Source organism: Clarias gariepinus, chromosome 6 (assembly GCF_024256425.1).
Source record: "Clarias gariepinus isolate MV-2021 ecotype Netherlands chromosome 6, CGAR_prim_01v2, whole genome shotgun sequence".
Classification (NCBI taxonomy): Eukaryota; Metazoa; Chordata; class Actinopteri; order Siluriformes; family Clariidae; genus Clarias; species Clarias gariepinus.
Genome location: NC_071105.1, coordinates 33,595,427 through 33,618,259, shown reverse-complemented (window position 1 = coordinate 33,618,259; position 22,833 = coordinate 33,595,427). Strand labels below are relative to the sequence as shown.

At 37.9% G+C, this 22,833-nt stretch overlaps 1 protein-coding gene across 3 annotated transcripts; it reads left to right on the top strand.

Moving 5' to 3' along the window:
* Positions 1-387: 387 nt before the first annotated feature.
* keap1b (kelch-like ECH-associated protein 1b) lies at positions 388-20,889 on the top strand. 3 transcript variants are annotated; one of them, XM_053498343.1, is made up of 9 exons: positions 452-489; positions 3,946-4,094; positions 4,322-4,528; positions 4,688-5,846; positions 9,205-9,450; positions 11,533-12,209; positions 15,530-15,735; positions 15,872-16,048; positions 17,726-20,889. In XM_053498343.1, exons 4-9 carry the CDS (start codon positions 5,535-5,537, stop codon positions 17,914-17,916), a joined length of 1,809 nt encoding a protein of 602 aa, XP_053354318.1. In that variant the 5' UTR covers positions 452-489; positions 3,946-4,094; positions 4,322-4,528; positions 4,688-5,534; the 3' UTR covers positions 17,917-20,889. The 3 variants fall into 3 exon arrangements, with proteins under 3 accessions (XP_053354319.1, XP_053354318.1, XP_053354320.1); XM_053498344.1 differs by lacking the exons at positions 3,946-4,094; positions 4,322-4,528 and having other exon boundaries at positions 388-489; XM_053498345.1 differs by lacking the exons at positions 452-489; positions 3,946-4,094 and having other exon boundaries at positions 4,242-4,528.
* The last annotated feature ends 1,944 nt before the right edge of the window (positions 20,890-22,833 follow it).

Sequence of the window (22,833 nt, the reverse complement as noted above, 5' to 3'; positions counted from 1 at the left end):
TAATAAATTATTTTATAATTAATACATTTATGTCAGCTTTGTTCGCGCAGCAATTTCGTCTATATGCGTGTTGTTTATCAAATGCGGTTATACTTCTCCCTGTGCGCCGCCATGTTCAATGACATCATCCGCCGCCATTTTTTTTCAGGCCTAGCTCTAAAAATGCTCATCGCGTACTAAATAGTGTGTCAAAATACTGGACATACGGGCCACAAAACGTGTTTAGAAAGTATTAACCATTACATTTTCTGAATTAAGATTTGGTGATTAATGGGTCTACAGCGAGGTTGAGGGTTTTAACGTATTGAGCGATAAAGAAGCGAGCCCGTGTAGGGAGGAGGCAAATATTTGGGACGCAACCCAGCTTTTATTTTGGCGCTTCGGAAAGCAATGCTTAGTCATGGTGACTTTATCGCTTTCTGTCGTTCTCAGTTGGAGTTGGGACAGCAATGCAAGAATTCAACCATGTCACTTTGAAAAGGAGGCTTTGTGAGTACAGCTTATCCCTAACACTTTTGCGTGGGTGGGTGTGTGTGTGTTTGTGTATTGTTATTATGCATGCATTTTCTTTATCACGTCTATCGGTGTACTTGGCGAGGGATGAGATTTTCACCCTGACTGTAGAAGAAGAAGAAGACGAAGAAGAAGAAAGCTGCTGGATGTTTATTTATTTATTTTTTGCAGTGTGTTTTTCTTGAACCCGGATTTGTTGGGGGAGAGCATGAAACAGCCAGCAGTTTGGAGCAAGAATAATGCATCATGCTATAAGATTATTTACACGCAGATTGCAGTGGTTTGCTTCTTTACACTTAGATGTTCACATCACTTCTTGTTGCTGTGCATGCATGGTGATGCATTGATTATTGCTGTTTTTCTAACGTAACTGAATTTTTGCTTCTTATTGGTTTAGAGTGTCTTATGATTCATCTTACGGGTTTAGATTCATATAAATGTGCTTTTTATTGTTTCCATAGCAACAGCTCAGACAGGCGGACGCTCTACCTAACTTAAATCTAATAAGGAACGAATAAAAAGATTGACAATATGATTCGATATTACTTTGTGTGTGTGTGCGCGCGCAGAGAGGTCTTATTTCACATTCATGGAAGGAGTCTCCAGTGTCAGTGTTTTCTATTCTTTTGTTTGTTTGTTTGTTTTTTAATTCCCCCTCGGAAAGTCTTCCTCTTGGATCTTAACTCTGTTCTGTCATCACATCACTCTGTCCTTATGTGTTTGCTTGTTCTGCCAAATTATGCCTCCTTCTCAGAAGATGTTTTTGTAGCGTGAATGAATAGATTCGCACTACCCTTTTGAAAAAATTCCCCAGGCGAATGGAATAAATGCACTAGGACAGTAAGTGCAGCATGTTTTGTTCCATTATAATAGCGTATTTTTATTGGGGAATTTAGGGGTAGCATATTTTGATGGACAAATATTCCCATCAAGTAATGCTCTCAGGTTCTAATCAACAAAATAAAAGTAACCGTTTCCAAGTGTAACATTCTTCTTTTGATGTGGGCACCCTGAGGGTAGCTCTGACATTACATAAATCATGGTACTCTGCTTTATGTTGTGTAATAAGGATAATAAGGTTTTAATAAGGATCCAATGACTAAACACTTTAACGAGCAAAAATTAACTCACATTTTAACAAAATGCTCTCTTTACACGATATAATTTTTTTTAAATCTGCATTTAACACTGCACCGCTTCAATGCGTCTTTAGTTAATGAAAATCTTAGGGTTAAAAATGTCTTTACTTCTACTTACTATTTTTATCCAACTTTTTAGTGGTGAGCTGTCACTGTTTATCCTAGGTTTAGTGCTATAAGTTAATATTTAACTTGTTTAGACCCTGTGCTGATTTAACTTTAATTTTGTTTCTAACGCAACAAACTTGTGTTACTTTGTTTGTAGTTTCAGCACGGAGTTCACATAATTATTAATATGCAGCAAGTAAATGTGTAATTTTTTTATATACACATAGCAATTATGGGCTTTAAGTTTGCAACTGGCTGTTATTTATTTCGTTTCACTCATTGGACAGAGCGTTCTCTTTACTTACTTCCTCCCACTTTATTTAAGTCATCTTCGTGTCTGTTGAGTCACTGCTGCAGGCATTTTGCCAAAAGCATTAATTTGCAACTTCCACCCCCCCCCAACCCCCAACAAGATCACATTTGCTGACTGTGTATTCTGCTTTTGATGAAGTAAAACATACACCAGCAACTCAGTACAAGGGTTATAAGGTTAAGGTCCAGTTGCAATATGACCATCTCGTCAAAATTTGCTCCAGAAAGAATGACATTATACGCTAATCTGTTCCTTGATGTATTACTCCTGCCACAGGTTGAGGTAGAATAAGCACCCAGTCGAAAGTCACGCAATATCAGGTAACAACACGACAAGCAGTGCAAGTGCATCCTGAGACGCGGCGTGCTTAAATGATTAATGCGGCGAAAGTTGTGGGAAACAGATATTTGGCTCCTTTTCATTAGAAATTGGGGGGGCTATTGTTTCAGTTTATAGTTTAAAGCAAAAACTATTTCAGCATATTTTAAATGGTCAAAGTTGTCAGCAGAACTAATTTCCGCTGAGTAAGTTTGCTTTCTCGGAGTATGTGCGTTCTAAACAAACTCAGTTTAGTCTCAAGCTCAAATGAAAATGAAACGTTTCGCAAAATTCAATTCATTAGTCCAGTGTTTGCTTTAATAGGCAGAGCTGCTTTGCATTGCGTTTGCATCTAACCTTCTCACGATAGCCTATACAGGAAATCATCTGTGTCTCAAATTGATTGCTGGTGATGTCGTATTAAGCTGGTTGACCTCATCACTTGCGCAATACTTTGAATCAATAGGTCAGTTTTTTTGATTAAGAAGTAAATATTTAAAGCATTTAGGTAAACTTACAAATGTTATAAATGTTTAAAAATGGAGGATTTCCTTAAAAATATATCACAGCTTTTGCAGAAAATACAAGTTGCTTCCATTGGTCATTTTCCATGAATTTTTATGGAGTATTTCATGAGTATTGCTTCCTCGTTTTCTTTTTCTTCTTCTTCTTCTTTTTTTGGGATTATGGGCGGTTGGTACAAAATTGGAAGGTGCGTCAGAAGCTCAAAAAAAATTTGCAATTTGTTTGAAAACTTTTAAACCTATAAGAAATATAGCTGCTTGAGAAAAAACAGAAATTAATTGAATTTAATCAAATCATCAGTCTCCATTCTCCACAGCTAGTGTCGTCTACAGGACGGAAATGAGTAATTGGCAGAAGAAATTACTAACCCATATACTTATGATGAGCAAATTCCAAGTTTCTGTTATTTGATTTATTATTGGTAGCTAACGGACAGCGAGGAGTTCCAACAACCAGAAAGAGACCAAATAACCTAGGCTTTATTGATGTTTACCTAGCATTCGGTGTGCATGTTTAGATTTGATACACTTCACAGCAGTGCCTTGACGCTGTCATTACTCACACAATCTACTCTTTCAAAATCCCACCACATGCTGCGGTACACGCTTGACTCTTAGTCTAGCCGAACAGGTTTTACTAGGCACATTGACATTATGTGAAAACATTATGTGGTAAAGCTGAGCAAAATACACCACAGTGGAAGCGCATTATGTAACACTTCTGCTAGCACAATACACGTCATGTCACATCACGTCGAGAGGGAAAACAAAAACTCTAATTAGACTTGCATTATATTTTTAAATGTGCTTCAGCAGTTATTTGTTTATTTTCCTTAGCCTGTATTAATGCACATAAATAACTGACTAGCTTGCCTTATGTTATTGCATCACTACTGCTACCATGTTTTAGTCCCATCCGTTACGTTTCTGACCATGCTGTGAAAAAAAAAAAAAGGATTTAACTTAAGGAGATTAAGTGTATTCTGAGAAATATTATTAATACTGTTTTTATTATTACTACTGTTTTTAGGGCCCAGCCCTCCATGTCACCAGTAGATATTGAATCTTCGCCTTGATACACAAATAACAACCAACTGGTTTTATATATCCAATTAAATATAGTGTTGCAGTATCGAACTTTGCAGTTATTTAATCTCAGACGGCTGCAGTTCATTACAGGTAATATCACACAGTCAGTTTTATGTGGGGTGAAAATTTTTTGCCATTAGGTGCTGTTAGATAAATATCTCGAAATACTAAATAGCACCTTTAATAGTTTACAGTTTTTTAAAGCAATTATATATATATATATTAATAATCATACAGCTCAGGTTTATATGTTTATATGTTTATATATTTTTTTCACCAAGCGGTTGATTTGAGACTCGCTCCAATTCTTTCAATAGGCCACAATTCAGCTGAGAGGTCATATGACTCAAAGGAACGCAGCAGTCACACTGACATCATGACTCGAGGCACTGCTTAAAGTCACCTGTCCTAAATAGCAGCTCCGTCTCAGTTTCACTCTCGCACGGCGAGTAAACAGGCAGTGTGTTCCTAACCGAGATTAGTGGAGCTTTACTTGCATGAGTATTTGACTTAAACTCATCCAGGTAGGTGTGGCATTGGTAATATTAATGTGAATCCTGGAGGTGGATGAAAGAAGTGGTTTTTAAGAAAGCTGGGAATGTTCCTGTTGATGTGATGAAGTTTTTAGTTCTTTTCTGATTCTGTTTTTATTTTTTTGTTGTTTCTTTTGTTTTGTTCTTTAGGTATTCGGGGAAAGCAATTAATGAAGATGGATTAACCCAACCATCCTTTCTAAGCCATTCTGTTCCAGAGTGATCAGCTGTGTTTTACCTTGAAGAGGGTGGTGGTGCACTTTTTAGAAACTTATTTGAAATCGGCTCAGCCTGGTTTTATTACCCTAGTGAGAAAATCTTTACGAGGCAATGAGCTTTTAACAAGCTTTTAGAAGTAAGGGTTGTTGGCACATTCTGATCTGACAATCTTTGTTTTAAAAGCCATTTCAGAAAAGCTTTGTTGATGTAGTCCCAGTGCAGCTAGAGTTTAGATGTGCCCCTTGTTTGCCTGCTAAACTCCATTTACTTGGAACTGACATTCCTGTTACTCCAGCTTTCAAAGTTTCTGCTATTGCGGCCATTACTGTGTTTGCAACACCTTAAGTCACAAATTTAGATTCCTTCCTTCTGAGATCATTACCAGGTAATTTTTCCTCGCTATTGGGTCTCATGTAACAGGATGATGTTTATATTTAGCAGAAGGATGTGAGCTGCTTCACAGTCTTTTTAATAAAGGCGGGCCTTGTTTCCAGGAACTTCAAAATGGATTATAAATTGCATGTTGACATGGAGGTGGTTTGTAGACTGATGTTTGTACCTGATAGTGCGTACAGCACGCCGTAAAGTGGACATTTTAGCCCAAGTAGAGAAATCCATTGCACTAAAAGGGAATAGTATTTTCCTGATGTTCCTTGCACCTTTGTTAAAAGAAAGATAACTTGGCTAGGACTTCGTAAACGCTAATCATCAGTTGCTCTGCACGGGTCTCACACTGGCGAGTGAGGATGAAGGCGCTGAGCCGTGGGCGCCGCTGAGCATGTACGCGGCGTCAGGGATGACGGAGTGCAAGGCCGAGGTGACCCCGTCCACACGCAATGGCCATCGCGTGTTCAGCTACACGCTTGAGAGCCACACGGCCGCTGCCTTCACCATCATGAATGAGCTGCGGCTTGAGCGCCAACTCTGTGACGTCACACTGCGGGTAAAATACAATGACCTGGAGGCTGTGGACTTCGTGGCACATAAGGTGGTACTGGCATCCTCCTCCCCTGTCTTCCGTGCCATGTTTACCAATGGTCTGAAGGAGTGTGGCATGGAGGTGGTGCCCATCGAGGGGATCCACCCAAAGGTGAGTAAATGTATGAGCACCTTTTTAGAAATGTTGCCATGGAATATAATTTATGGTTTGTCAGTTTCTTTATAGTTTAGATTGTTTTTTTGTTATTTGTATACAGATTCATGAGCACATAGTCTTAAAATGCTACAAACCGAATGAATAGCCCTAGAGCTACACCATATCCAAACAAGCTCTCTTTGTTCACCTTAGGCCTCTACAATGCTTGTTCACCTTTCAGGTCCCCAACATGTTTGGTTTGCGCTCATTTCCTTAAAATGTTTGGTGCCCTTCTAAATTCATTTAATGTTTGGTTATCTTTTAAACCCAGAAAATGCTTGGTAAAGCCTCTGCCTCCTAAAATGTTTGGTGCCCTCTAAAAAACCCTAACCCTTGGTCCCCTCTCAAGACCCTTACATTTTTGGTCCCCTCTCAAAAACCCTAAACTGTTTACTCTGCTTCATGAAATTTTTGTTCCCCCCCTTAAATCCCAAAAATATCTTGTCCTTTATCAAGACCCTCAAATGTTTGGTCACCTCTCAACACCCTAAACTGTTTGGATCCCATTCTGCCTCATAAATGTTTGGTCCCCTTTCCTATCCTCAAATATTTGGTCCCCTCTCAAGACCCTAAACTGTTTACTCTCCATTTCGCCTCATAAAATGTTTGGTCCCCTCTCAAACCCCTGAGACATTGAGTTCCTCATCAGGCCCTAAAAATATTTTTGTCCTTGTGTTCAGCCGAAACCTTGCAGTAAATATTTCTCTCCAATAAATCCCTTTACTTTTTCAGTCGCTGTATTGGTGTGTAAACTGATGAGAATTAATTGAATAGTGGTCAAACTCCTTACTGTATCACCACGTGAGATGCCTGTAAAAACTACTGCTGTGCAAAACAGAAAAACTCAACCAGTCCTGAAAGAAGCCACCCTGATGGTTTGGAACAAAAGGAAATAAAACATTGAATATTTCTTGATGGAACAAGATGATATAATCTGCAGATACACAATTCACATACGTTGTTTTGCTTTTTTAAATTCAGAAAAGAATTTATAGTAGCTATATACCAGCTATATTATATATCTAAAAGCCAATTAGTTCTAGTCAAGTAATATAACCCACAAATGGGTGTAAATACGTTTGTTTGAGTTACATGTTAGATGCTACACTAGCGTTGTACTGCCTTTACTGACTGAGTAGAAAAGTTACAATTTGATTACAGTTCAACAATCTTGCTACTTTCTTCTAATCTATTGTTTTCCACTACATGTCTCAGAAGTGAGTTTTTATGAAATCACCACCAACCTGCCACTTTTGGATTCTGAAGCACAAATCTTGACAATTGACTTCTCATTTGTATCAGATGTTAATTGTAGCTCGTATTTTTTATGTCCTGTATTTGGATTATTTGGTTTGTGTAATCCATTAGTCGTTCTTTTTTTCCTGTATCTGCCTAGACATAACTAGCAGTGAACACCCTATATTTGGCACTTGGCAAAATGTAATTTTTAATTTTAATTCTGCCATTAATTTTCTTTACTGGGTTTACTGGCAAGCTGCGCATACTAATTCATGTTCACCTGGTGTCTTTTCATTTAGCCAAACCTTACTTGCCTGGGATTCTCTTGGGAGTTTTACTAGATTGATTGACCTGGACAGATTGAGCAGGACTGAGATTAGCATAATAAACTTTTGTACAACCTGTTAATCCAGGATGACCAGACAGATTATTTTTACACACTAAATATCAGGAAATACTACTTCATTTCATGTATGTAATGTAATGTCATCGTCATGGCATGTGATGTCTAACCACCAGCTGTGCTTTTTTTAAAAGATTAGATCTAATCTCTTTGTGTCAGAGCAACTTTGAGCTGTGTCTAAAAGTTACAAAAAGGTGTTACTAAAGCTGTTGACTTTGCAGTATTTTTTTTTGGGGGGGGGAGGTATTTTTTATAGTACAATCTGATATGGACGAGTTATCAAAAAAGCTATAGAATTAAGCAATATCGCACGAAACAGGGGTCAAGAGAGTTCATGTTGTGCTACTTATCAGCACGGCTGTGATGCAGTTGTAGGCACGATGGCACAACCTCGAGTGTGATATTGCTTTTATACAATAGTTTCATAAACACCATTTATTATCAACAGATTATGATTTGTTTGCTTAGTTAACCAGTTCTTTTGCTCCGCCAACACATTTCCTTCTGCAACTGGTGGAACTAACTCTCTGCAACCAGCAGAGCTGATGGCAATCAGTGTACTTAAAACTACTTTGACCCCTTTTAAGTTCTTACCATGTGGCCAAAAGATGAGGAGAATAAACTAAGGAGGTGATGGACAGTCCTGTAAAATCCTGTAAAATATGATTTCCCTTATATTTCCACTTATTCTGCTTTAAAATATCAGCTCGATTAACGTCCAGTTTCCAAGGGTTCGATTGCAAACAGCTTTAAATGAAAACTAATGTGCTTTATATGGTGTTCGTTCACTTGTTTAACACACCTTTCCTTGATTAGGGGCTATAGAGGGATTTGTAATTTAGCCTCGATGTTAAGGCGTAAATAACACAACATGGAGGCAATTCGGAATGACTTAGAAGCAGTTATTAAGTAGACAAAGTGTTGTTTTAAATAACCTAACATCGTTACATGTGTTTTCTTCCTAAAATGTGTCTGTGACTGGCTTTGAATGCGCATTTTGGCAGGTAAAAAAAGTTTAAACACAGCGATACAAAGACTTTATAAGATCTTTGTGCAAGGTCATTTTGTGCAATGTTGTGGACAAACAAGTTCCTCTAAGATTAGATAAATATAGACTATTGGTAATGTTGCTTATTTCCTCAAGAGTTATTGTAAGGTTTGTAATATGATGTAAACTTTCCCATGCTTCTGCGACCATAAAGCAACCCCCTCATTGTGCTTCCTGATTCCTTATATGGTAACACTTCCTATAGCACGTGTCCAGATGTATATACATACAAATTGCTTGTGACTACTGGAACCCGTTTGTTGAACTGGGAAAAGCTAAAGTATTTCTTATCATCTGTCTGTCTGTCTCCAGGTCTCTCTAAGCATGTTTTTTTCCCTTTGTGCCTCATTGCAAGCCAGTGATGTCCAATTAAAACTGGTAGCACTTTCTTTGTTCATTTTTTTCATTCAATCTCCGAATAACATTACCATGACTATCAGTCACAAACCCGGTTTTCTCCCTAAATTGATCTTCTGCCAGTTCTCATCTACCAGTTAGTTCTCATTTATGGCACATTGGTTTAATAGGATTGCAGTGGTGTTGTCGGAGCTAGAATTAGCAAATTAACATATAAAAGATGTTACAGTGCTAACCAGCCAACGATGTGTCATTTAAATCGACAGGTCATGGGCCGCCTGATAGAGTTTGCCTACACGGCAAGTATCTCTGTCGGAGAAAAGTGCGTCATCCACGTGATGAACGGAGCCGTGATGTATCAGATCGACAGCGTGGTGAAGGCCTGCTGCGATTTCCTGGTGCAGCAGCTGGACCCAAGCAACGCCATCGGCATCGCTAACTTCGCTGAACAGATCGGCTGCAACGAGCTGCACCAGAAAGCCCGCGAGTACATCTACATGAACTTCAGTCAGGTCAGCCTCTCATGTGATACTGATCATTCAGCAGCTGACAGTCATATGATTGAGGAGTAGTGAGTTGCTAAATTGTATACAGTAGTCAGCTAGGTATTATGACTATCGGTAGCTAATATTTATGGGAGAAAACTCGATGGGGTGAAAATGTTGCTCACGTTACACCAAAAGCACAAAGCCTGTATAGACTTTCCCATGACAAAAATCCTACTGACAGCTTAGTCTCTGACTGTTCTAGTCAACAAGCTAATCACCCTATAGACTTTTTCTATACATGTGAAATTAACTTATCTAAAAAGAAAGCCTCTAGATCAGTGATTACAACGACATTTCATATGTTTAAGAGTTATGTTTTGGCAAGTGAAAACCAGCTGACTAGTAAATATGGAATTTTTTTATTAATATGAATAATATAAAAAAAAGTTACTTTATTCCAGATCTAAGAAAGACTTTTAGAAAAGCCATAAATGTGGTGAGATTACATGAACATGGACGTGTAGCCTATATAGTCATACCTGTACTGCTACATTGTGCATGTCACTGTAAAACTACCCACTTGAAAAAGTTGTGACCAACAACTTCATTTCCTTTAAATCACCTGAAGCACAGCTACAGCTTAGGATAAGTAAAGCACTAACAAAAGGATTACTGTAGTTGAATAAATGACCTGTCAGTCAATAATGCAATTATTCTTTCATGAGAAGAAGGAACGTCACTACAGTGGAGAGGGATCATATTAGTTCCTCTTCTCTCAACCTAAACCATAGCAGTGATCCAATATGTAATCTCTTTTGAAGCCGATGTTGTATTCACATGAATGTTTCAGAGTATACATAGATAAGAGTCTGAAATTCATGAACAGACAGGATCAGTATACTGTATGCGCGTGTATGATTATTGTTAAATTATCATAAGGATTGGTCTGGATGTCAAGAATTTAGATAAAGATAATTAGCATGTTTTTATGTAAGATTTTTTAAAATGTATTATATGAAAATAATAAATACATTTTAAGAATATTAATATAATATTCTTGTCTTATAGGTAAACATTTACAAAGTTTTCATTGAAAGAGTCCTTTGCGAATTTCTTATGCACACGCAAATGACTGCTTAGAGTAAGGATGTGGTTGTTAATAATAATAATAATAATAATAATTAAAAAAAAGTTTCTGCTTTCAAAATTAAGAAAATAATACTATAAAATGCAATAAACAGTAATCAATTAAACCAATAATTAAAACAATTAAAGTCAATAATTGGTGTAATAAGGCTTATCTTAAAACAATAACAGGTTTTATAAGGAAATTAGCTGCTAATTTTTACTGAACATCCTCCAGAACCAGTCAAAGTCCTTCTGAGGACTTTGTCCCACCTGCTCCTTTTTTCATGCAGCAAAACCCAGAAGCTTTTTTTTTTCAGATTTTTTTTTTTATATACTAGTAGAAATACTAATGTGTGGAAATCAGAAATGCTTTTTAATACTGACTTAATAATGAAGTTATAAAATAAACATGTTTAAGTTTGTACTATAAAAAAACACACACAGAGTGTCTAAGACACAGTACTGTAGTTCATTAAAAAGGTTTAAAAATAGCTGGAAAAAACTTTCCACTTTCATCCGCCAAGATTTTTGTGGTAGAAGTCATTTTAGTTTTTTAGTCTCTTGATGCTAAGTCTTCTTAGCAATATTTGACACCTTACAATCTGTGTGACTGTTTACCCACACATTAGATTTGATTAAAAATATAAGATTTATTTGTGATTAAATATTAATCAAATCTGATTAAGGGAATGTTAGCCAAGATTTATTTATTAACGCAAAATGATTTAAAAAAAACTTACTTTAATTATTGACAAACTCTGCATAAAGACCTGACTATGTATATATTATGTGTCGTAAATTTTAGCTTTTCTGAATAAATAATTGCCCATGTCCATATCACAATCTTTATTTTTATATGAAAAAATGTCCAGCTCTAGATGAAAATATTAAGGAAATAAGTCGGATGTCAATCCTCACTTAGCCTCAGACATTATAAACGCTGTACTCATTCACATTTCTTTTCCTCCACTCCACAAGGTGGCGACGCAGGAGGAGTTCTTTAATCTGTCTCCATGCCAGCTAGTAACCCTCATCAGCCGCGATGAGCTGAACGTACGCTGCGAGTCCGAGGTATACCATGCATGCGTGGCATGGGTGCAGTATGAGCGTGACGAGCGGAGACCCTATGTTCAGGCGCTGCTACAGGCCGTGAGATGCCACTCCCTTCCGCCACGCTTCCTGCAGCGCCAGCTCGAGCACTTTGAATGGGACGCGCAGAGCAAGGACTACCTAGCACAGATCTTTCAGGACCTGACGCTGCACAAGCCCACCAAGGCAGCAGCGTGCCGCACACCTAAGGTACCGCAGCTCATCTACACAGCTGGAGGCTATTTCCGGCAGTCGCTCTGCTACCTCGAGGCGTTTAACCCGGGCACTGGTGCCTGGCTGCGCCTGGCAGATCTGCAGGTGCCTCGGAGTGGCCTGGCAGCGTGCGTGATCAGCGGGCTTTTCTATGCTGTTGGAGGGAGGAACAACGCCCCTGATGGCAACATGGACTCCAACACACTTGACTGCTACAACCCCATGAACAACTGCTGGCTTCCGTGCGCCCCAATGAGCGTCCCCCGGAACCGAATTGGTGTTGGGGTCATTGATGGTATGATCTACGCGGTCGGGGGCTCACATGGATGCATCCATCATAACAGCGTAGAGAGGTGAGGACAGTGGTTAAAGGGATAGCCGTCTGAATTTTCACTGATAACCATCTTTAGATTTTTTTTTTTTTGTGTGCTTCTTTTTAAACAAGTTTACCAAAATCATTGAGGTTTTCAAAATGTTTCTGTTCATTTTAAAAGTTAAATACAGCTAAGATTGTTTTGGCTGAATTTATTTATTTTTTTTCCCACTCAAGATTTTTGTGCATACTGGTGACCCATCTAAACGTCTAAAATACAGGATTTGTAGGTTTCTCGATCCAGCAGTCAGGAATAAAGTGCTGCTTTGCCCGCTACACTTTCAGTGGTGCCATCAGTGGGTTATCCCTAGCGTTGGCCACGTGGGAATATAGGAGACATTTGAACAAACTAGATTTTCTGCTTTTTCAGCCAAAGCAGCCGTCAGAGTAGGCGGTTCACAGAGGAGAAAAGTCATGTCAAGTCAAGTGAGTTTTTTGTCGTTTCAAGCATATGCAGCTCTTATAGTGCACAGTGAAATAAAGCAACATATGCAGTGAAATAAGGCAACGCTCCCCTAGGACTAAAGTGCTACATAAAACAACACAGAACTAGACAAGACTACATAACTAAAATGAACAACTCAGGACTACATAAAGTGCATGTGTTCAAATGTGCAATTTGTACAAGACGATACAAAACAATAAGCACAGTGCCGACCAGTACACCATTCAAAAGTAAATAAAATGAAAGAAAATGTTGCAATATAATAATCATACCAAATGAGGAGAACTGTAGGCACAATTGCCTTTTTGTTGCAATGGTGCAGGCTTTCTCTACACTACAGTATTTGTTTACAGCATTTTCAGCAATAGTTCAGAGACAAAATGTTCAGGGATTGTTTTACGTACGTGTGTGGGTGTAAGTCTAGTCCCTAGATATGGTTGTGTGGACCCGAACGCTTTGGTATCTTTTTCCAGATGGCAGAATTATGAAGAATTTGTGATAGGGTTGTCTATGAGATCATCCACAATGCTGGTGGCTTTGCGGATGCAACGTGTGGTGCAAAATATCTGTGATGGAGGGAGGAGAGACTCTAATGATCTTCTCAGCTGTCCTCACTATTCGTTAAAAGGTCTTGTGGTTGGAGATGGTGCAGTTCCAAAACCAAGCAGTGATACAGCTGTTTAGGAGGCTCTGGCTCCTTATAAAATAAAGATGCTTCTGGGCTTTCTTGGTGTTGGGTCTGGTGTTAATGGACCAGTAAAGGTTCTTCACTAGGTGAACACCAAGGTGTAATTGACGATTTAAACAGACTAGTCATTGACGTTCAGCAGACAGTGGGTCTTCTGTGCTCTTCTGTCAACAGCCACCTTTTTGATGAGACCCATGTGGTGTGACGTGCTATGATAATGTACTTCAAGTCGTGCATTGCTGCACAGTTTTGAGTCAGTGGAGGGAACAGCAGTGGATAAAGCACACAGCCTTGTGGTGACCCAGTGCTTGGTGTGGTGCTGGAGATGCTCTTCCCAATCCAGATTGACCGACGTCTCCTATTGAGAAAGGCTTCAGGTGGAGAGGAAGGTATTTAGGTCCAGTAAGCTCAGTTTTTCAATCAGGTGTTGAGAAAATGTTGTGCTTAATGCTGAAATGATGGCTCATGAACAGCATGATGTACGTGTCCTCCTTGTCCAAGTGTGTGAGTGCCAGATGGAGGGTGGTGGCGGTGGCCATTGAGAGTTTAGAACTGCAGGGGGTCTGAATGAGGGGGCAGAAGAGTCTGGATGTGCCTCATGTCGAGGCTCCCTCCATAATAGTGTGTGAGAGAGTGACAGGACGGAAGGTATTAAGGCATGACACAGGAGACTTCTACGGTACAGGGATGATGATGATGATGGTGGCGTTAAAGTATGTGGGTACAACAGCGTTGCTTAGAGAGACGTTCTCAATGTCATTAAAAAAACATCACAACATCGGATAACTCACTGAGATGTTGTCTGGTCCAGTAGCCTTCCGTGAGTTGACTCGCGGACACCAGAAGGATGTGGGATGTGAAACCCACACTTTTGATTTAGCTTCAGCAGTACTTTCACTTTATTCATGAATCGTAACTTATTAAATTACAAGCCGCAAACTAGTCAGCAATTTAAAGAGACACAGGGGAAGGACTAGTTCAGGTGATGAATATGAAGGTGTTTTTTGTTATTATTATTATTATTGTACAGTCACATTAGATTTTTTTCTTTTCTCTTGACTTACTGTTATTTGGTGAACTTACCCATCTACTTTCTGCGTGCTTGGATATTCTCTCCACCAATGCTGCCATATGTGCTTTTCTATCAGCACTAGTCTATAGACATGCTGAAGAAGATGAACAAACAAAGCAAAGATCGGCAAACACATAACTTCAATTTGACTCGGTAGATGTAACCGATAAAGAGGTGTATATTTTGACATGCTTAATCCCTATTTAAACCATAATTAAAAGATTCATACATCAACACAATATTTTGATTATATTTTCTTAAATTACTTTTCTTTCTTGTTCTCTCTCTCTCTCTCTGACTGTAAGGCATTTAGCTTTCGGTCTCAGCATGCCTTATTCACTGTGATTCATCCATAGACAACTGGGGAGGAAGTGAGCATTTCAAGTCCAGGCCCATGAGTGTCAGGCTTCTAATAATGAATCAAAGCCAATTTAAAAGAATAAGGAAGGGAAACTAGTTATTAAGCCTTGCTGTACTATTCAAGAAACTGTCTGTTCCTGCAATGTAGACCCTTAAATCTTTAAAAGTATAGTTTCCCAATATCCTATGATGTAATAGAATGTAAAAGCAATTACTGTAAAAAAAAAAAAAAAAAAAAAAAAGTTTTTTTGAGAATCGTAGTGATGCACATTGAAATTAGCTGAACATATGTCATCAGAACACCAGCACAAAGCATTGAAATAATCAACCTGTCACCGAGTGATAGATCTCCACCTACTCCGTTTTGTGGATTTGATACTCAAGTCATAAATTGATAATCTTTTCTTTATCTATAGTTTATTTCCTGTGTATGGTTTTCCTATTTCAGGGAACACAGTACACAAGGCACTGGATAGGGTGTGGATTTGCCATATTCTTTCCATTTTATATATGGCTTTAAATTTTGAGTTGTGGAATGTTCGTAATTAAATATTTTTTAAGTGCATGTGTGGAAAAGCGCAAGTTGTAGCATTACTTCCTGTGGAAAATTGAAAAAGTTCGAGGTGGGGGTAAAAACTTATGCTGGGATCTATATGTTAAGCTTGTATTTTTGTGTGTTTGTGCTTGTATGTTTGTATTTGTTGAAAGGCCACTAATTGTGTGTGTTCTATGCAGATACGACCCAGAAAGAGACTCATGGCAACTGGTGGCCCCCATGCTGACCCGGAGAATAGGGGTGGGTGTGGCAGTCATTAACCGCCTCCTCTATGCGGTGGGTGGGTTCGACGGAACGCATCGGCTCAGCTCAGTGGAATGTTACAACCCTGAGAAAGACGAATGGAGGAGCACGGCACCCATGAACACTGTCCGCAGTGGAGCAGGTGAGTCCTTCTTGAACTCCTTGTTAGACCAGCAGTTTTTGCTTCCTTCTAGTTCAGTCATTAACAAAAATTTTTTGCATAGTCACTGGATAATACTCAGTTTTGTTGCATCATTCACTGTATTTGGTTTCTTCAGGTGTGTGTGCGTTAAATAACCATATCTATGTAATGGGAGGGTATGACGGCACAAATCAGCTGAACACGGTGGAGCGCTACGACGTTGAGACGGACATCTGGACCTTCATCCCCTCAATGAAACACCGGCGCAGCGCACTGGGAGTCACCACCCACCAAGGACGCATCTACGCACTCGGTATGGGGAAATATCCAGCTCCAATATTGCCAACTTTATTATTAGCTGATTGGTTGAAGACCTCATCGACTCTAACAATCTATCCCCATGTCCTGGTTTTGCAGACCAAATTGATTTTCCTTGGTCAAAGACACTTTTCCCCCTCTTATTGTTTCTGCTAATATCATAATATTCAACCAGTTGCTAACATACTTGGCCCTGAAATAAATTATGCCACATATTAGCCGACCAAACGTCAGCATCTGGATTTAATTCATTTAATTGATTTAGCTTAAAGTGCCATTATATACAGGGCTGCATGCTAACTATCAAACTCGTTCTGGGAAAACTGCCACTGGTCTGTTTTATGTTAAGACGAGAGTTTCCATGCTTTCGTATTAATGGCTTTGCAGAAACAAATTCCTCCTAGAATAGGAAGTAAAAGAAAAAAAAAACTGATGCACTCCAACCCCCTCTGAATTCATGCAGCTGGATAAGAATTTACAAAGTTGGATGAGCCAATCTGACTTGAACTCCACCCTTGTTTACTCAGAAACTGCTGTTAATCACTAAATCAGGAGAGCCTTCATCAGCTCCTTCTTAGTAATCCAGACCTATTACTACTTATTAACTCACAGGCTTTCTTAGAAGGTTGCTGTTAGGCTGCAGATGTTTAAAAAGATTCTGACTAACCATAAAGACCTCATGAAGGGCTTGCTAATTAACCGAGTAGTAGAATCAAGTGACTTAAATGGCATATCATGCTAAGGGCTCGGGTGTAACCTGAAAGAGCAGTTTTTCAACATAAAAATGTAAAAATGAAGCTTATTGCGAATGCCCTCTGGTGACTGAGAGGTGACACTGCTGTCACTAGTTCAGCTGTTATTTATGAGTTTGGTTTTAGCCAGAAGTTGCTAGAGTTCAGGGCAGGAAAGAATTCCCTTATGATGCTTCTCTGTGTATAAGGTTTGGCCGGATAAGGGAGTCAGCATGGATCTGGCAGGAGTGTGTGTGTAAAGTTGTGTAACGTTGTACACAGATTACTTTTATGTATAGCAGTTAGGCTGCAATAATTATATTTCAGGCAGCATTGGATCAGTGCAGCCTAACTGGCCTAATTATTTGATAATTATATATATATATATATACTATAAAACGTTGTGTTGTGATAAGTAACATTTTTCCCCTTTGTAAAGTTAAGTAGCTTGGTTATGACGGTTATTTCCATCTTAAGAACAGTATTAGCTGAAAGATAAGGCACAGAACTGTTGAACTGTCAACTCAGAAGGTGTGGATTAAGTTCCAATAACACCACAGCTGTGATAGATTAATAGATACATACATGCTTAGATACGTACGAGGGCTTTAGTATTTAGTTTAGTTAGTTTTTACTCTCACCAACTGTTTTCTGTTATTCTGTACGATCAAAAGTCCCGTTTTAACCTGAACATCTCTTGTACATAAATGCGCACTTCCTTCTGTCTTGCTTGCTTGATCCAGAAAAATTCCTTCCTAAAATTGTCAAATTGCTGTGATATATGTGGAATATAACACATTTAATCAAGCTTTTGTAAGAAAATTATGCACTTTGAGGTGGTTTGCTTCGCATCAGGTCATTCCAGGACTGAGTAATGTTTGATTACTTGTTTGAAAAGTGTTTAAATTGGCTTCTCATTTATATAATTTTTTTTCTAACAGGAGGATATGATGGGAACACCTTTTTGGACAGTGTGGAGTGTTACGATCCTGAAACGGACGCTTGGACTGAGGTCACGAGGATGACGTCTGGGCGAAGTGGGATTGGTGTTGCGGTCACTATGGAGCCTTGCCAAAAAAACTGTCAGACAGAATGTCCAAAAGATTGTCAGAAAGACTGTCAGAAATTTTAGTGCCTCCTGTCTTCTGCTCTTTTCCCCCCATATTTCTATTGCTTCCTCTTTCAGCCAGGAATCATCAGTGATTTATAATTCTGGTGCTTCAAGAACTTTAATAGTCTTCTTTAAATCAAGAGCAAACGGGTCTCTGGATGTCTACAGGGTTCACACAAATCTGTGGTGTTGATGATATCAGAGAGACCAGAAGATGCTTCCAGACAGGACTGGTTAAATTTTTTTTCCTGCTGGTTTTATGATCATTAATGTGAATCAGCCTGTGTTTCCTGTTTGTATTACTGACCAGCTTTGCCCATCTAAACCAGACATGAGCACTGACTAAAAGCCAAACATTTCTCATTAAGTAGAAGTTGTAGATCAGCACCTTGGACCATGGATGTCAACATTTTAAAGTGCCATTATTGTGTCTCACAACACATTTCATTATCTAAGTCTGTTTTGCCGTCCTGGGCTTATAGAACCATCATAGTGCCAGGCACAAGGACCCATAGAGGTAGCAAACAACTGTGAGCTAGTTTAGGAGGTGTGGGGGAATCAAATTTTACACAACTTTTCACTTAATCAAAATCTATTTAATTATCCAAAACATGTTTCATGTTTAAAGAATAGTTTTGCACCTGGTTTGGGTTTTTTTTTTTGTGTGTCTAAGAAGTAAGAGTGACATTTTTGTAAATATCACTTAAACACTACACCCAGACTGTAATGTAGAGGTGTGACCAAGATCCTGTAGACCCAACAAAATACAAATAGTGATAATAGGAGAGGGGTGTTTTTAATTCAAATTCATTCAAAGAAAAACACCATTAAATGTTCTATATTAGATATACAGTACTGGTCAAAAGTTTTAGGCACATGCAAATAAATCATGTAGAACATGTATAGCTTTAAAAGAAATACTGTAAATCCCAGAAAACAGTCATTTATAAAACAGAGTCTGTATTTGGCATGATGTCGATTTGAGGACCCTTTAGTCTCAGGTACAATTTATGCTTTTTTTGTTTGTTTGTTTGTTTAAGAAATTAGCTACTAAGATTTACTGAGCACCCTACAGAATCTTCAAAATTTCTGGGGGCATTGACTGTTGCATCTGTTTATTTTTTTGCCTGCCAAACCCAGCTTCCTTTTCTTTCTGAACAGTGCATGCTACTTTTTTTCTGGTATACAAGTATTTTTATCTAACATTTAAATTTGTGTTAAAATAATAATGTTTTTGTACTAAAGCAATGTTAATGTCCTAAATAATTTTAAAAATCCATAGAAAAGTTTGTACCAAAAACAAAAATTTTTGTGTCTAAAATTTTTGCACAGTACTGTAATAGATATCAATTTGGGCTCATTTTAGTATCTGTGCTGGTCAGTAGACTATAGATAAATATGTTTAAATGATGCATTTGTTTGCATTTTAAGAAACAGAATCAAGTTCAAGATTCAAATCAGGCAAAAACTAAGATGTACAGTGGTACCTCGGCATACGGATTTAGTTTCCAGAGGCGAGTATTGCATAGGAAATAATGTAAATGCAGATAATCCGTTCCAGCAACCCAAAAATATTACCAATTTCCAACATTAGAATAATATTTTTGCTATAAGTATTTTGTGTTCAGAAGAGACATGAAGTAAAATATGAAATAGACATTTAAAACTCACTTAACGGGCTGCTTTTTTAATAAAACTGAAAGTGGCTCCATTATCTTATTCTTCTGAAAATGCTTTGTATGTTGATGCAAATTTCTTGCCTAATTTCAGTTGTGTCTAAAAAATTTGTAAGGCAGTGCACTTGTATGCCGAGGTACCACTCGAGTGACCTGGAGGTGGAAGTGTATGATAATGTGTAATGTGTACAGGGTGTAACACACTGCCTTTTTTTTTCCTTTTTTTTTTTTTTTTACTTTTGTGCAAAACACGACTCAGACATCAAACTTGTTTTAGCCAGTTTAGTTCTTATTTTTGTAAAATTCGGATATGGGAATTATCGACACACTGATTCAGGCATATTAAAACAGGGGAAACACTTCATTCAACTCACTAGGTAATTATCCAGATCATGGTGTATTGGCCAATTACCCATCATTCACTCAGGGTGTGTTCTTCGGGTGTGTGCTTACAAACACAGTCATGGCACACCGCCTTAGTGATTAACTAGTGAGTTAAATCAGCTTACACAAGGTGACTGCTAATGCTGGGAACCACGGTCACCTATAACCCTGGTTATTGAATAACTTAATTAGATTTAGTTGAGTGTTTTCTCTGCTGATGTCACTTGCTTTTAATTAGTAAACCCTTCATAAGTGTGTCCCCACATGGCCTTTTTTGTCTAGATGGCATCTTGTTTAAAAGTGTTTCAGGGTCCAAATGTGAGCCTGAGAAAGAAAAGAAAAAACAGTATCTAATATCCAAGAGCACAAATGAAATGTCTGGGATGAAGGTTTTGGAAAGGAATGTGGGTCCTGTCATCATTTAATGCTGATTGTAGCATTACCTGGAAAAAAGGGGGATTCCTTGCCATTTGAGGCCAACACCACAGTAGAACTGACATCCTTCATGAGCAGGCAAAAAACAAATCCTGATTAATGTATTTATAACAGTATTTCAAGCTACATTTTCCAAGATTTTAAAAATGTCTTGGGAGTTTTGTACAGAGTCTGAATTTCTCCTTTATTTATTTTGGATTAACTATTTTTTTTCCCCTACTTTTCGTGCTTGACCCCTAAGTTCAACTTTTGAATAAATGAACCAATCTCCTTTTCTATTCGTCGCATACTGAGCATGTGCCGTATTTAAGTTACGGCAAATTGTGACTTCTCTTTTTCTAAATCTGTTTGTTTAAAAAAAAAAAAAAAAAAGGAAGTAGTTTTTGCTTTAACAGTTTATTAATAACATTGAGAGATAATTTAAAGACTGCTTTGTACATTTTCCAGCAATCAATGTATTGTACAAGACATTGTGTATTAAAGATATCTGTTTATTCTAGTTCATTGTGTCCTTAATGCTGAGTTAATTTACATGACTTGTATACAAGGATTGGACATTTTTGGATAACTCAAGTTCTTTTAAACAAATAATGGGAGTCTTGGACTAAAAAGTGTTTTACAGTAAGAAACTTCTCAGAGCTACTCTGAGTAAGAAAAGTATAAAAACCTTTATCTTTAGTGAGGAGGTGTGGTTGACCCCAACCCTAACCCTAACCTTAGGGATGAAGCAGCAATTCAAGGACTGTGATTGGTTGATCTTAAGTCTTAAAAAGCGCTCTTTTGGGAAAATAATGATAATAGAATTAGTAGAGGAACTTGTATAATCATGAGCACAGGCTACTTTATTCAAAGTTTCTGTTATAGACTAAATATCTGTTATAGACACAAATATGTGTGTACTTTTGAAGCAACAAATTTCCACACAGTACTAACTATAAAGTGTATTTAAGTTCTTACATTTTTTTTTTACTGATTTTATTACTTGTACTCCATTTCAGATTGATGGGAGCAAAATGGCTCGCCTTTGAGCAATTTACATGATTGCAGGACAGTCTATTTAAGTTGCTAGTCTCAGATCATCATGTATAAACATAAAATAGTGTAATCTCATCTGTCTCACTCTGCCAGTTAAGTGACCATAAAGACAGAAACCTTTTTTTTCTGAGGGATTCACAAGACCTATAAGAGTCTCCTACAGAGATTTCCTAGATGCCTAAACCAAGCAGACTAATGTGAGAATACTGGATGACAGAAAACATAAATGTGGAGACTTTATGATTCCAGCAATGCAGCATAAAATTATTCAGAAACTGATCGAGTGTTTTGACAAATATCAGAATGGGGAAAACAAGTTATCACAGTGACTTTAAGCATGTTACAGTTGTTGGTGCCAGATAAACTGGTCCTGGGATTTTTAGAAAAACAATAGTCTACTCAGAATGGTGTATAAACCAAATAAACATCCTGTAAGCAGAGGGACTGCATGCAGGAACAGCATCACCCAAACTGAACAGATGAAAACTGCAAAAGACCAGGGCCCGTATTCATAAAGCTTCTTAGAATTTAATGAATTTAGTATATATGAATACTGCCCTGGCAGCTCAGATCAGTCTGGCCATTTTCCTTCAATCTCACTTATAATCAAGGTCTTTCACTTGCTCAGTTTATTTTATATTTAGCATTATTCTGACAGAAGATCACCAGTTTCTGAATGACTCAAACCAGCCCATTTAGAACCAACAACGCCACAGGTAAAGTCACAGAGATAAAACATTTTCCTCATTTTCATATTTAATGTGAGCCTTATTTAAAATAGTTGTATCTGTATGATTCTCTGCATGATGCTGGTGCCACATGGTTGGCTGAATGTATAACTGTAAATTATCATGTTGACAGGTTTTACTTACAGAGCACTGATACTCTGCAGCCACGACTTAAATAAGGCACAGGAACAAGATTCTAGGTTGTACCAACAACAGGTCTGGGAATGAAATAGTATATATAATGTAGGGCCAAATGATACTGTAAAATCACTTTAAATTTTTTCATAGTTTGCAAGAGGTTAAACACTGGACAAATTTGTACTCATTTCATTGTATTTTAATCTTAAAATGAATAACAGTGACATACTTATATATACGTTTGTATACTTGAATATACAACGCCTTGCAAAAGAATTCATACCCCTTGAATCTTTCTACATTTTGTCACTTTACAACCACAAATGTAAATGTATGTTATTGGCATTTATGTGATAGACCAACACAAATTGGCACATAATTGTGAAATGGAAGGATGTAATAAATGGTTTTCAAACTTTTTTACAAATAAAAATTTGAAAAGTATGGCGTATAGACGCATCTGGCTTATATAGAGATATATATTTATTACCTTTATTTATTCATGGGCACTCAGGAGCAACATAGTATGATGTGGCCATGTA